The sequence below is a fragment of the Aethalodelphis obliquidens genome, unplaced genomic scaffold, assembly GCF_003676395.1.
Source record: "Aethalodelphis obliquidens isolate GAN/ISIS:26980383/991018 unplaced genomic scaffold, ASM367639v1 scaffold37, whole genome shotgun sequence".
NCBI classification, from domain to species: domain Eukaryota; kingdom Metazoa; phylum Chordata; class Mammalia; order Artiodactyla; family Delphinidae; genus Aethalodelphis; species Aethalodelphis obliquidens.
In genome coordinates, this window is record NW_020837981.1 from 15542965 (window position 1) to 15559563 (window position 16599).

Genomic DNA, 16599 nt, shown 5'->3' on the forward strand with positions numbered 1-16599 from the left:
AGTATCTAAATACGAAAAGCAACCACCATCGCCTCCTCCCTTGAGACAAACCCCTACCCATTAAACAGTCACTGCTTAATCCCTGCTCCCTCCAGCCCCAGGCAGCCACTAATCGGCTTTCTCTGTATGGATTTACCTGTCCTAGACATTTCATATTAATAGAATCATACAACATACGGCCTTTCGTGGCTAGCTTTTGTAATTTACTATATTGTGTCCAAGATTCATGTTGTAGCAGGCATCAGTACTTCATTCGATTTTATAGCTAAAATAATTACCTTTAATGGATAATACCACATTTTGTTTATCCATTTGTCAGTTGATCTTTTGGGTTGTCTCCACTTTGGGGCTATTATGAATAATGCTGCTATGAACATTCACATACAAGTATTTGTTTGAACTCCTGTTTTCAATTCTCTTAGGTTTATACCTAGGAGTGGAATTCTGGGTTACTTGGTAAATTCTATACTGAACTTTTTGAGGAACTGCGAACCTGTTTTCACAGTGACTACACCAGTTTACATTCCCAGGGTTAACAACATAAAGTATCCATTCTATAAATATGGAGTATCTTTCCATTTATTTAGGTCTTTTAAAATTTCTTTCAACATGTATTACGTATTTCAGAGTTCAATTTCTCACATCTCTTTTTTTTTCCTGGCCACACCACAGTCTGTGGAATCTTAGTTCCCAGATGAGGGATCGAACTGGCCCTGCCAGTGGAAGCGTAGAGTTGTAACCACTGGACCGCCAGGGAATTCCCCCCAAGGTCAGTTTTTAAAAGATTACTGTTTTAAAACATCACTCATGGGACTTGGCCCAGGTTTGGTCCCTGGTCAGGGAACTAGATCCCATATGCTGCAACTAAGAGTTCACATACTGAAACTAAAGATCCCACACATGGCAACACAGATCATGCATGTCGCAACTAAGACCCTGAGCAGACAAATAAATAAAATTTTAAAATATTTATTTGGTTGCGTCTGAGTCTTAGTTGCAGCAGGTGGGCTCCTTAATTGTGGCACGCAGGCTCCTTAGTTGCAGCATGCATGTGGGATCTAGTTCCCTGACCAGGGGCGGAATCTGGGCCCCCGGCATTGGGAGTGCGGAGTCTTAACCACTGCACCACCAGGGAAGTCTCAATAAATATATTTTATTTATTTATTTATTTATTTACTTTTTATTTTTGGCTGTGTTGCGTCTTTGCTGCTGTGTGTGGGCTTTCTTTAGTTGCAGTGAGCAGAGGCTACTCTTCATTGCGGTGAGCAGGCTTCTCATTGTCGTGGGTTCTCCTGTTTTGGAGCTCGGGCTCCAGATGCACAGGCTTCAGTAGTTGTGGCACACTGGCTCAGTAGTTGTGGCCTACGGGCTCTAGAGCGCAGGCTCAATAGTTGTGGTGCACAGGCTTAGTTGCTCTGCGGCATGTGGGATCTTCCCAGGCCAAGGCTCGAACCTGTGTCCCTTGCACTGGCAGGCAGATTCTTAACCACTGTGCCACCAGGGAAGCCCCAATAAATATTTTTTTAAAAATAAAATATAAAATATTACTCAAGCTGTTGTCTAAAGAGCATCTAAAAGATAAAGGCAGGAATTTCCCGGCAGTCCAGTGGTTAGGACTTAGTGCTTTCACTGCCTGGGTTCAATCCCTGGTCCCTAGTCCCTGGTGGGGGAAATAAGATATAGATAAAGGATATTAGTTGAGCTGTTTATTCTTTCATCCCCTAGGGTGTTGCCAGGTCTGTTTGTATGTTCAGCATCTCACATGTTACCCTTTTAACCAGTCAGGAAGAATGTGGAAAATGTAGTCTCTAGCTGCCCAGCTGAACCTGGGGAGGAGGTGGGGAAGGGGAGGTGGAGGGGAATGGAGTTGTTCCCATCAGTAGAAGGAAGAAGAGGACTACCAGGATGCTACAGAGAAGTAGGTTTCAAACTAGATGAATTTAAAGTAACTTATTTTTCTGTGATATTTGCTGGAATATCACTAGACACCTATTGTCAGTATATTGTTTCATTTCAGGTTTCAATAAATACTTTAGGATGTCAACTTTAAAATACTGTTAGCATACTGTGTTCAGGATTAAGTTTTATTAAAATAATGATACATCCAAGGGAGGGCATGAGTCAATCTAGAGCCAAGTTGATTAACAGCTTTGCTAAAAACTAGGAGTGTGAGCTTAACCACTTTAAGCTCCTGAATTGATCTGTAAAGTGGGGCTGATAAGAGCCCTTACTTAATAGCATCACTGTGGGGATAAATAGTTTACATAAAATGCAAGGCTTCTGCCTCATAATAAGGATTCCATAAGTGTAGCCATCTTGATTTTGTGTTGAACCCAATCCATACATTTAGTCATCTCCAAATATTAAATCTTATAGTCCTTTGTAGTTAAAAATGTGTGAATTTTATTGGATATTAAATTTTAAAATTATGATTTTGAAGAGGAAAGAAAAATTAGACCACCAGGTGCAAAATAGAAGTATAAAATTTATTTAAAACGACCCACAAATTTCTGTGTAATCAGGAATGATACAATTTGCAATAGTTTTTTTAAAAACTCATGACAAAATTTAAAATATAATTTCAATTACAGTATTCATTTAGCCTTATTCAGTTAGAACAATCAAAAAAAACTTTATGCTCTAAATAAATGAGACACACAGGAAAATATAATAGACACTTTTCACAACTATCTTACATGTATGTTTCAAAACTAGTACATTTCAAAGCATTTTGCTACATAAACATGAAATCATGTACAACTGCTGTGCACCAAAATTTAGCTTAATTAGGTCTTTCAAGTAACATGCAATTCCAACTCACAAGTCTTCAAGTACTGCTAGTAAGTGTTCCCTTGTATGCAGAGCACTACATATTGATCCTGAATAGAAATCATCATAATTAAGATTATCTCTTTCCCTTCTACATGTTGAAGTGCTTTCTCTTTAAACTGTTTCTGCCTTATGTTGAGAACCAAAAACGGATATATGTGGGGTTTGAAAATCTTTTCCTTACTAACCTATTTCAATGTATGGGATATTTAATACAGTAGGACGGCAATAGGTAAAATCCTCCAAAGGGAAAAACCAAAGGTACAAAATAAATAGTAAATACACCCCAAAGAGAGAAAAAGTCAGCTAGAGACAGGAATATTATTTTGTGAAATTGATAATTCTCTATTGGGAATTTAGTAGTACTCTACTTCACCATGGTGAAGAATCTGAATATTTTACTCCCACTAATGATGAATATAATGTCTTCTCCTTCAAAACGGGATATTGATATGCATGTGAATCTATTTGGTAGGTCACCACGTATCATAAGAGAAAATGAAGAAACCAGAAATCAATGCTTTTCTTTCTGCTGAGTAGTTTTTCGACCTTCTCTTTAGGGAACACTTCGTGATATCTTAGTAACCCAAAGAGGACCATCCACCCATACGTAACAATGCAAAAGCTGCCCTTTATTTTTACCACAAAACCATTCTGGAAAAATATTTCTCTCAAAGCACCTATCACAATGTTATCTCATAAAAGTTTTTTTTTTTTTAAGTCCATATATCTTTGTGTTTTTTAAGAGCTCTTTTTGTAAAGTCCTATGTCATCAGCTATTTATTTTATAATGTCACAAAGAGGCGTTAGTGAGGCTAGGCAGTTACTGAACTGAATCACCAAAAATGTTATTTGACTATTTAGGGCAGTCTGGCCTATGTTTTTTGTTAGTAACGCATAATCTACTGATGAAATAGGCCAACTTTCCTACCTCTTTATATTTATAAAGAGCTTACTAAAAACTTTACTAATACATCTCATTATTTTTCTTAACTCTCTGGGCCAAGGTATGTTTAATCTTTGACCCAGAGATTTGATGTGGCTGGAAAAGTGGAACAAAAAACAAAACAGTTTCAAATAAGTGGAAGGCAGAGCTATCTCTTAGAGATGCCAAAAAGTTTACATTTTTACCATGAGTGCCTGGGAACTAAAATAATCAGTTTACCCAGCACATTCCCTTCAAGAAAATTGCATTTCAATTTACAAAAACAGTAAACTTCCATTATGAATTGCTGACCTCGGTCTTTAAAAATATTATTTAGGAGGTTTCCCTTTGTTTCAGTAGTACAGGGACATTCTTTAAACAACAAAGAAAAAAAAATTTTTTACAGGGGAAAAAATAAAACGTCATTAATCTAAGCCCTAATGCAGAAGTCCTAGGAATTTGGGTAGACCTTCCAACGTATGAATAAGAAAATAGCTGGCTAAAATAAATAGTGAAGACAAAATACCTCAGAAGCATATTTTCTCTACAATAAGTAGATTTTGTATTATTCTTAGTTTCGGTCTGACAAAATTTCCACTCAATAACACTAAGTCATAGTTTATGGCACAGAAATGTGTTCAGCAGCCTGCAGATATTACCTGTTTTAGTTTCACATGGGTTGACTTGCTGTGTGATTTGAATCAAGCCATTTGCTATTCTTGCCAATCTGCAAGCTTCCTCACCTGTAAGATGGGAACATTGTTCTCTGTCCAACCATCAGTGTTGGGGAGAAAAAAGCAGCACATAGGAAAGCAGTTTGATAACCTAAAACATTATAAAGTACAAGGATTATAATTCTTCTTACTTCCATATTTGCTTTCAAAAGGGTTCCTCATTTTGAGCTGCTATTTTTCAGAAGAAACTGGTATGGAGTGGGGGGTAGAAACATTACAACTTGCTTTTGAGCTGGTAGGTGAACCTGCGGGCTGCTTAAAGCAACAAAATTCTCCCTCTTTTCTGCCCCTTAACTTCCCCCTAGTGCACTCAAAAGAGCTTCTGATGACTGATTTCTAAGAACTGTTCGGATTCCTTTCTGTCCATTTTTTAAACTGTCTCGCCCAGATCAAAAAACAGTTCCTATTATTGCCAACAACCAAATTCCAAAGGGGTAAATTTACATTAGAAAATAGAAACCATCCACAAAATTGAGCTGGGAGGTAAGGAGGAAAACACGCAAAAAAAAAAAAACACCCCCCAAAACAAAAAAAACAACTTTCTATTCTATACATCAGGGGTCCCCAACCCCAGGGCCGCACAGCAGGAGGTGAGTAGCGGGCAAGCGATCGAAGCTTCATCTGCGGCTCCCCCATCACACCCGTCGCTCGCATTACCGCCTGAGCCATCCCCTCCCACCCCACCCCCCGTGGAAAAATTATCTTCCATGAAGCCAGCCTCTGGTGACAAAAAGGTTGGGGACCACTGCTATAGGTCACACCCGATAATTCAAAGTCACCAGTCAGACAATTGATAATTAGTATGATGCGTTACACAGAAATAGCAGAGCCAAACAGAGTGCTAGAATATATAACTTCTTACACAACTTTTTGTAAAACACTCAAACACTAATAAAGTTGAGGGTCAAACATTGCTGGGATAGGTAAGGGGAACACTTGATGCTAACCTGGGGTTCCTAAAAACTTAATTTGCCTCTAAGTGAAAGGGCTGAATAAAAGCTTTTAATTCTTTTTGGTATTATTCCAAAAAGGATTGGTGAAGCAATTTTAAAAGACAGGAAAAGACAACCTGAGCTAGATCACTGCTATCCTTAAAATGAACCCTGTGTGTTTGTGTAGGGGACATGGGGGATGGTGACAGAACAGAGAGGGTGGAAGCAATAGAGTTTTGCTTTAAAGAAAATTAAAGAGGATTAAAAACTGTAAAAAGAATGAAAGTACACTTAGTGACATTGTAGCTTCAGTAAAATGAGTAAAGAAAAATAATAACAAGCAGAGTTTCTAGTCAAAGATGGTAAGTTTATGCCTAGCCAAATGGAGAAGAAACCAATTTACTTTCCAATATAGTTTCTCCAAAAATGAAAATGTTTCTGACAGTTGCGAGATTTTTTTCCTGATGAATGAGACAAGAGAGAATGCCTTTCATAACAGCTGCTAGGAAATTTTTTTTTTAGGAAAACTAGGTGTATACTGTTAACCCAGGGTTTCCAAAGTTGCACTCACACATAAATGGGTTAAATCGACTAATGTATAACATTTCTACCTTAGACTAAGTTTTGCTTTAATTTAAGGGACAACTATGGCTGAACGAACCAGAAGAAAATTTATGACCCAGGCAGGGTCACGGACATCACAGTAGGGATGGGAAAGGAGTACAACCAACAAAGAAAAGATTAATGTTAGACTTTTAAAGCTAGAAATATTAAACATTGCATACTAGCCAAAGAGAAACACATTTTTGTGCCCTTACAGAAGAAGGGAAAATGAGGAGTGGCAAAATTAGAAATACATTTGGATTACTTGAAGGAACAAAACACATGCCCTTTGAAGCGAACAATGGTATTCGATTGGGTGCCCAGAAGAAATTGGCATTGAAACAAAGTCATTCAGGTCCTGGAACGCAGAGAATTAAAGTTTGTAGAGTTCATTGTGGACAAAAAAAGTGATGTCCCGCGTAAAAGCGAGCTCCACCATCTCCAAAATTAACAGAGGAACTTACACTCTTATTTTATACACTAGAGAAAAGCAAAGATTCCTATGTTCTCAAAACATTTTAAGGAAATACACAAATTCCACTTCTGATAAAGGACATACTGATTCTTTCCAAACTGTATTCCAGAGCCGTGGATGGCATCTTTTTTTAAGTTGAGGATTGTGTTTTATTCAGAGGACTTTCCGAGGAATTCAAGCCCAGGAGGCAATCTCTCAGATAGTTCTGAGGGACTGCTCCTGGCATCATTTTCTAAACCTGTTAGAAGAAAGCTCAACATGGAGCATAATTTGATTTAGATAAATCCAGACTTCTTCAGAAATCAGAGCACTGATTCTATCACTTGGATAAGTGTGCCACAACCATTGACATTGAAGTTATACAAGTTCCATACATTTATGGGCAAGTTTAGGAGCTGTGCACAACAAAACTATTCTAATACTGATAGATAGTCCCATCAAAATAAGCTATGCTGGGACTTAGTTGTGAGGCCAACTAGGCAAGAGTGTGAATAGACTGTACAACTATGGCTAGGGAGTATGTACAATAGAAATATACTTTCCCCAATTATTCTAACCATTCAGTCTTTTCTAACTCCTTATATATGCCAAACACTTGTTCGAGGGGAAATAAAAACCTGTACTCTATCAGTACTTGATATTTGTTTATTGAAATAGCAAATAGGACTATTGCCACATTTTGTGAGATGAATCAACAGAACAGCTTCATAGGTAAAAGTCATCTAGATTTCCCATACAAGGCCCACAGAACTCTGCAGGCAGGGAAATCTTGATCCAATTTCACTTAATTTCTTTCCCTGAACCACTCAGAAAAAAACTCAAAGCCATTTTATTTTTGACTTGTACCAAAAATAAGGTTACTTTGCAGCGCTAAAATCCCCTGTGGGTGAGCAGATCAAGTCTGTTTTCCTAGAGTCTTCTTAACCACAAAGTGGCCTTCACTTGACTGTTTAAATTTTAATTACAAACATAATTGCACATTGACACTCACATCTGCTGTCTGGGCTCCAGTGATTGAATTGTATGTCTTCTAAGGTGTCTTCCAGGGCTGTGAGAGGCCTCTGTATTACCTTATTTCACAATTCTCATCAAAAATTTCTACAAAAGATCAAAATTCCCAGTTGTACTAAATCTAGACCAAAAAGATTTCCATGCATCAAGAAGTTGTGAAATAGATGGTAGCTATATATTAAAGGTCACATACAGCTACTGATTTACTTGGCACATTCAAAGGAAATGCTGTGCCCATATTCAGTGGAAGTTGTCATGCAATGTCAAAAGTTTGTTCCAGATAAAAGATATAATTTGTTTTAAGAAGACTAATTTAAATAGATTGGGGTGATTTTCATACATGCTATTGTGAAATAAATGATAATCAGTAGGAGTCCACTGAAGTAGTAACATTAGAAAGTAGGTTACTTCATATGAATTAAGTCAGTATCTCATTTACACAGGGGTATGCATTCAATTAACTATGCAGTGGGGTTATGTCTAATTGCTTATGAATCTCATCTAGTTGAAATTCTATATTTAACAAATGAAATTGTTTCATCCACATGCAGATTGCATAATAAAGATGTGGAAGGTTATTTAAGATGCAAACATTTTGCTAACATGTTGCAAAAATTTACCTATAGTTAAACATTTTCAGCTAGCCTCACTTTCCAATAATATATTTCAATCAGGTTTTATGACACGATGTATTGGTACTTTGTGGATGAATTGGAAAGATGTAGGTGAGGCTGACAAGCACAAGAAAAACTTTTCATCGATGGCCTGAGATCCATTAGAAGCAGGATTTTGAAGGGCAGCATGACACTTTGTAGGATTCTACAACAGGTAGGAATTATTCTCTCATTATAGTTGGTAACTCTGTAACTACTATGAACAGATTGGGCTAACTTGGGAGTCAAGTATCAATGAATTCAATTATCATACCATGAACAAAGGCAGAAGATTAAAAACCCAACGAGTGCTATAAAAGGGGTAAAACAAAAGGTGATAGTACAGTAAAACATAAGTGTAGAAATAATGTTAGATGACCAGTTTTCTGAGTGAAAATGTCATTTCAAACAAATTTATTTCCTTGCTTCATGAGAAAGAGCATTCTAAAAACAGTATAGCCAGCATACAATCACAATGCTGCAGGACACTGAATAAGCATGAGCTTTGAAAAAAAAAAAAAGTCACAGGGCAAACAACGGGATGGTACACTGTGAAATTTAGGAAATAGAGTTCAACAAGGAAAGAATCATATGTGGGTCCCACCAAGGGGTTATCAGTTGAGGCAGGCCATTCATGGTGTTACTTACAATAACAGAATGGAAATATTTTAGTTGATATAGGGTATTTTCATGTACTTGTTTTGGTAAATTGCAACTAACTTCACAAATCCAAATATTCCCCTAAGTCAACATTGGTGCTTCAGGTTTAGATTGTTAAGGAATTTATTTAAAGTTGGTGACAAACTGATTTGAATTGCTGCAGATGTATCACAATGGATTGTTTTGAAGGAAATTTGCTATTTTTGAAAAATGTGTTAGATTATCTTTTAGGATTTTAATTCTTCAAGTTTACTATGTCATGGTGGTGACAAAGAAAAACAAAAGCTAATACTTAAATTTGGGGTACAGTCAATAAAAATTGAATGGAAGAACGGATAGATGGGTGGATGGATAAAGGATCTTATAACTTTATCCATTAAATCTGGTGAGGAAATAATTTCTAGTGGGAGCTAAGGCCTAAATTCTAAAACAAAATATCACAAGGGTGTATTCCTGATAGTCTAATACTAGTAATATCTTATTGAAGCAGCTGAAACAATAAACAATCACTTATTTATATACTTATATGTATAAGTAACCTTAGGCTCACAAAAATATACATGTTTTAAAACAAATCTAAGGCACACAAAATACTAAAACAAGTCAATGAATTACTCTATTTTACATATTCAAGAAGCAGAAATCTACTCGACAAGATGATAGTCTATCAATGGACATTTTGTTATTTACAATCCCTTCATATTCCTTTAGTCAAAATTAGTCAAAAGCTTGAAACTGATACTTTGCACCATATATTATTTTAATATAAGTTACAATGAGTTTTCCTTTAGAGAGCTTGTTGGAACTTTTGCTTTTGCACCAGAATTGTGAGTGTTAGCGGTTGTGGGCTTCCTATGGCATTTCCAAGGGAGAAGCACCAGTAGGTTTTCCATACTCCCAAGGAATCTGACACTTTGAATGTTATAGCACCTCTGCATTTTAACAGAATCAAGTATTTCATTGAAATTTCTTCTTGTTCTTTGTTTGGGCAATTACTTTTGTTTTGCTATAAAATGAGTTAATAAAGTAATGGGAAAAAATAATGGGGGGGGGACTAAACTAAATGGAATGCCTATTTTCCCATTACCTAGAAGAACATGAGTTAACATTTCCCCAGAACAATATACTTAGATGAACTACTTTGGATTAGCTCTTAATGGACAAACCAGGCTTATAATACCATTCCTACTGTTTGTTTACAGTGTGGGGGTGTGTGTGATGATGATGATAGGGAATTTATTTTCAAAATATTTCTACAGGACATTTATTCTTATTCTGGACCAGAATGACTTTCAGAATGAATAAGGCAATTTGGGGTGGATAAGGTTCTTGCTACTTAATTTTTGTATTTTATCACCTTGAAACTTTAGAAGCATTTGACTCTTCAGAATCCTGTTATGTCTCATCTTCTTTTGGAAACACCTTTCATGGATTATATTGAGAAAGCTGGGGTGAAAGTAAATTAGGGCCATTGTTGTTCAATAAATCAGAAGAGACCATTCTTATTTAGTTCCAAAGAAAAGTTAATCAATATTGGTAATATGCTTCCTAATTCCAATTTTAGAGAGAATTAACCATTTTTGCATGACCTAACTATTTTATATAAGTAGCTAATCTTTGAATGAGAAAGGACTCATTTAAATACAAACCATATACATGATTAGAATACATACTGCAGGTAACAAGATGGAACTCTACACAGCAAGAATAAATGATTTCTCTTGTATGCAAATATGCACAAACAACAGACAATAGGATTCTTATACTATACTATTTCAAGTTACTTTTAAAAATAGAAAGTGCTTTTAAAATATATATTTACAATTTATGAACAGCCTCCAACCATCACCAACAATAATGAATTATTTTATACAGGAGAGAGATTTTAAGAGAGAAAACATTTCATTGGTTCATTTCAAAGGAATATGCCGAGTTTCTAGCAATGATTGGAAGATGTTAGAACAATGGCACCATGAAATAATAATTCAGCTTATTTTTGTGTCGATGTGGTTAAGCACCAGAAGCTGTGTAGAGTTAACACTGTGTGTCTTAATTTTACATCATAGCACATGAACCTGTTAAAATCCTCTAAAAATGACTCGTTTCATAGTAAACAATTTAAAGCACCAAACTGAGTGATTCTACCAAGGTTAACACCTAACCAAAACATCTCTTTATGTATTTAAAACTATAAAACTTTTATTTTTGCTTAAAATGTGCACCTTCTACCAATTGTCAAAATATAGTCACAGTTAAGAAATACCCACCCCCCATTTTTTTTTTTTTACCTCAGCCTTCAAATGGGTGAGATGAAGATATAGTAAACGACAACATGACTTTCTTTTAAGAGCACCTTGAAAAAATACACTGCACTCGCAAAGGCATTAAGAAGGGGAGAAAAGCCTTCAGACCCAATGGTTATAGGGCCCCGCAACATGTGTGAGAGCATAAGGGGACACGGTGACAACATTGTCATGGGTTAATGTTAACGCTTTGTGGGAAGGAATCTGGTTAAATTCATTAACTTCAGGGGACAGTTCAGGACCCTCGTTAGCTGCCTTGTCTTTCTGCTCGGAGGCTTTAGTTTTCTTATTCTTTGCTTCTTTCGCCTCGAACTTAATCTTGTTTAGTTCGAAGCCGTGTTGGGGCTTATTCAGGTTTTTGTGCTGGTAGAAGACAAGAGAGAGGCGTGTAGGGTGATTCCGGTTGGGGTGCTCGACAGGAGTCGTGGCGTGAAGCTCTCTCCTGGCGCACTCGATCAGAACAGAGCCGTGGGCGGGCGCTATGGCCACCCCACCAACATTGGCATCCAGGAAGATGTGCTCACTGTCTGACCAATACTCAACAATGTGGGGCAGTTTCTCCTCAGCAGGTGACAGGGGGTCGTCTGATAGGGGGTCATCTGACGGAGGCTCATCTGCTTCAGAATGCTGCTCGTCTTCTTCCGCCAGAGAAGAAGCAAGTTCATGAGGAGAAGGGATGAACGGGGGCTGCTGGTTTGGCTGATCAGAAGTTAGCTGCTCAGATGGACCAGTGGGAGGCTCAGAATAAGCCGGGGAATCTGTCATGGGAGTAGGCAAGGTGGAAAGAGGAACCATTTCACCAGGCTGTGCAATTTCAGCACACTCCCCAGCAGCTACGTTAGCACCACTGTGTCTTGCAGAAGGCATTGTGCAGTGGGGATTGCTACCTCTTTCTGAAAACCCGTACGAAACTGATGCATCGTTCTTAAAAGGAACTGTTGGGACCGGAGCAGTCTTAGGGGACCAGGAGAAGCCTGGAGCTAAGTGTGCCTCTTTCACTGGGTGAGGAATGGATGGGGTCGGTGAGTAGGTTTTAGTGTTGTCCGAACCTTTGAAGATAAGGTGGGGTTCAGTTTCACTTTTTATTTCAGGTTGCACAGTCTCTGTTTTATTCCCTAAACAGAGAAAAGGACACCAAATGTGAAGATAAATACAAACTACTTTTGGTAGCTGTTGTCTTTAAACAGTATTTTTAAAGAGATGTACAGAGAATAACAGAACAGAACACTGATGGTGGCAATTTGGCCAGTTTTGTTCTATTTACTTTAAGCCTGACATATGCACACGTTAAAAATTGTAGGTAGTTTACGTACGCTTTTTCACCCAATATTTTTTTCTTAAAAAATTATTTACTTTGGAAATAATCATAAATAAGTTCACAAATTTAGCCAGAAGGATATCCATTGTCTAAAATGGTAAGATATTGGAAATGAACCAATTGGCTATGAAGTAAATATTAAAACCATACATCAGAATACAGTGCAAGTGATAATATGGTGACCAAGAGCAATATTTCACTACCCAAAGAGCTGTTTAGATACATTTTAGGTATTGCATGATCTCATTTTCGAAAATGTTAAAGAAAGTAACAGTTTATAAAGATTTCTGAGTAATGAAAGCATCATAACCGGCAAAGTTAATTATTAGGCAAAGAAAAGTCACATAAATAAGCTATTCCTACCCCTCAGAACAAGTGCATTTAAGCTCTGTTTCTTTCTCACCAAGTAGGTAGGTCATTATTATGACATTGGACAAAAGGTGGGCCATCTGCTCTGACATATCCACACAAACCTAATATCAACTGAAAACATTTTTCTTGAGGACATTCTCCCTGTTTTGATGTTCTAATAAAATGTTTGCAAGGCAAAAGTAGTAGATTTTAAGGACCAAGAAATAGCAAAGTTGTCTTGTTTTAAAATAATTAATATAATAGTAAACATTTATCTAATTCAGAAGATCTGCAATTTTCCCTCAGATGATATAACCTGGAGACACAATAATTCTCATGTCTAAAGAGAACTTATATACAGGACCCAAGGAGCAGTATATCAAGAAGTCTGTGCTACTATCTGTGGCTGCATCTACTATTTTAGAGGTTAAGTTGTCAACAAAGTACAACTCACAGGAAGGAAAGATTTAAAATATGATGAGTCTTTTATTTAATTGGAAAAACCTGTAAAAAAGCATTCATGGGTAATATTACAAAAGGACAAGAAGTTTTAGGCCAAATATTGTGCATTTGGCTACTAATAGGGTATCTCTCTCTCTCTCTCTCTCTCTATATATATATATAAAAGAATAGCATGTAAAGATGCTATTAGAAAATGACACAAAGATGAAAATGTTATGACTACTGTTTACAAGCAGCATGGAACCAGATATGTGAATCTTAAAATAAACCTAAATTAAATATCTGTAAAGTGGAACTACAAGCAAAAAGGAATGATAATTGTCCCTTGCCTTGCCTCTTCACTATCTCTATTGAATCTTTCTCAGTGTTATATAAATGTCTGCACAGTCAGTTGTCTCATCTTAAACAAACAACTTCTCTTAAAAATATAAAAATCAAAGAAGTTAAAGAATACACTGTAATTCTTAGTTTGAATGTCAGTTTAAATTAATAGTGTTTTTTAATTTTTTAGGCTCCTTGGAGGAATGGCTGATTTTAGATATGGGGCAGGATTACATAAGAGGAACCTGGAACATCTTGTCAGAACAGAAACTAAGGAAGTTACCAAAGACAATCGGGGTCATAACAAAAGAATCAGAAGCCACCTTGAAGTGTTTCTACTGATCCAAGACAGGAATTTGAATGAAAGCATATGAATTTGAAGATTTTAAAGCATTTTCAAATATAGTGGAAAAAAAAACCCCTTCTTAATATACATTGAAATATAAACTATGTTAAAAAAGACATAAGTTCAAAATGATACTAAATTAAAAAAAAAGAAAAACAATTGATCACACTGGAAGATGCTTGGGAACTAACTTGTTTTGTTAACACTGGTGAATAAAGGCAAATAGCTAAGCATTTATTCTGATTTCTTTAATCACCCATACCTCAGAATTAACAAGTTATTACAAGGACAATTTCTTTTTAAAAGAAGATTTAAAAAGTGGAAAAAGAATAACAAACTCCTAATGAAATAAAGAATATGTAATATGACCATAAGTGTTTCTAAAACCGTTAGGTAGAAAGCTGTTAGGGAACATTATAATCAGTCAATTAGGTTAACAACACCTGACCTAGTCTTTTTTCTTTATGCGGCATGTGGGATCTTAGTTCCCCTACCAGGGATCGAACCCGCACCACTTGCAGTGGAAGCGCTGAGTCTTAACCACTGGACCTCTGAGGAAGTCCCCTGATCTAGTCTTAACATCACAAAAAGACACACCAAACACTATGTACTTCCTGATGTGAAGAAATAGGAGTATATAAATCACAGATACTGTTCTGGCCATAGTAATTTTTTTTTTTTTAAACTGAAGTTGAATTTGCCTCTATGGACAATGGTTTCTGCTATAATGAAAAATGAAAAAATGAGGGAAAAGAAGAAAAGCAAGCTTTAAATTAAAAAAAAATGTATAGGAGACATATCAACTAAATATAATGTGTGACCTCGTTTGGATACTGATTTAAACAAACCAAATGTGAAAAACAAAAGATCAATTAGGAGACAAGTGGAGCAATTTGAACACTGATTGGTATTAAGGCGTTATTTGATTTTTGTTTGCTTGTCTTAGGTATTGTGGGTATAAAGATTCCCTCTCTTTTAGTGACACATAGAAGATGATTCAGTGGGTAAGATATGACTTCTACAATTTGTTACCAAAAACAACAACAACAACAAAAAACTGCACAAGTCATATCTTTATATTTTCATACCCATGTGGCCTGGGTAATGGTATAGATGACATAGAATGGCTATGTATTGAAAAACTTTTAAACTAGGAGTCTATGAGGGAAGTGGAATTCATTATGTAATTCACTCACTTTGTACCTTTTTTTAAATTTCCATTTAAGGAAGAAATCCTCAACTCTATAACCTTCACTCCATTCAGTTGACCCCCTTTATAGCCAACATGCATGTCTTCCATTTCTCTCCCATTTCCCTATAAACCTACTTCCTTCATTCTCACCACTGTTCTGCACTCTGCTCTAGCAGTCATCTTCAAATGTAAAGATAAAATCTCAGTTTTCCTCTCACTTGCCACAGGAGCAGCATTTGACAGGGCTGATCACTCCTCTGTGGTTTCATGCCTACCACACCACACCTTCCCAGTCTAAGCCTCTCTTGCTGGTTCGTCCACATCTCTGAAACCTCTACAAATTGAAAATTCCCAGGATTTGTCCTCGATCAAATTCCCTTTTCACCTCCTTCTCTGTGATTTCATTCACACTCAAGGCTTCAAATACCATCTCTATCCAGTTGACCTCTTAAATTTTATCTCCAGTCTGAACCTGTTCTCTGAATTACACTCTTATTCAACTGCTTACCTAACGTCTAGACTTGAATGTCTACAGGTGTCTCGAACTTTTACCATGTCCAAAAGTGGGCCTCTGATTTCCCTCTTTATCTTGCCAAATATGTTCTTCTCCCTCCTTTCCTCATGATAGTTGGTGGTTTAACCATCCTTCCAGTTTCTTCCAGCCAATAACATCAGGGTAAATCTTGACACTTTTTTTGGTCCACACTCGAGACTTAAATCTATCAGAAATCCCCAGGACTTCCCTAGTGGCACAGTGGTTAAGAATCCACCTGCCAATGCAGGGGACACGGCATCGATCCCTGGTTCAGAAAGGTCCCACGTGCTACGGAGCAATGAAGCCCGTGTATCACAACTACTGAGCCTGCACTGTAGAGCCTGCAAGCCACAACTACTGAGCCCACGTGCCACAACTACTAAAGCCCACGTGCCTAGAGCCTGTGCTCCGCAACGAGAGGCCACCACAATGAGAAGCACACTCACCGCAACGAAGAGTAGCCCCCACTCCCTGCAACTAGAGAAAGCCTGTGCGCAGAAACGAAGACCCAACGCAGCCAAAAATAAATAAATAAAATACAGTAATTTAAAAAAAAAAAGAAAAGAAATCCCATTGACTCTACCTTAAAAACATCCAGAATCAGACATTTCTCCTGTCCTCCTCACTAGTCACTATGGTCCAAGCTCCATCATCTCTTTCTTGAGTTGTTAGGATAGCCTGTTTATGATCACCCTACTATTCTATTCTCTACCCCACTTGACTCTAGTTTCAATCCAGTAACTGGGATGTTAGGTTTGAGTCAGATTATAGCCCTTCTCTATTTCTCACTCAAATATAGGCCAAAGTCTTGACAGCAATCTACAAAGCCCAAGATGAATGGCTCAGATGCCCCTCTTACCTCTCTGATCTCACATCCTACAATTCTCCCCATTTCACACTGTGCTCCAACCATACTGGCCTCTTTGCTTACATCAAGTATTCAAGGTAA

At 37.1% G+C, this 16599-nt stretch overlaps 1 protein-coding gene across 2 annotated transcripts in view; it reads right to left on the reverse strand.

Moving 5' to 3' along the window:
* Positions 1 to 5931: 5931 nt before the first annotated feature.
* The window catches only part of TET1 (tet methylcytosine dioxygenase 1), a 136082-nt gene continuing 125414 nt past the window's right edge, over positions 5932 to 16599 (reverse strand). For both annotated transcript variants that reach the window (XM_027130081.1, XM_027130080.1), the window contains one exon: positions 5932 to 12240. In XM_027130081.1, coding sequence (XP_026985882.1) covers positions 11228 to 12240 — 1013 coding nt within the window. In that variant the 3' untranslated portion in view covers positions 5932 to 11227. The remainder of the gene's footprint in view (positions 12241 to 16599) is intronic.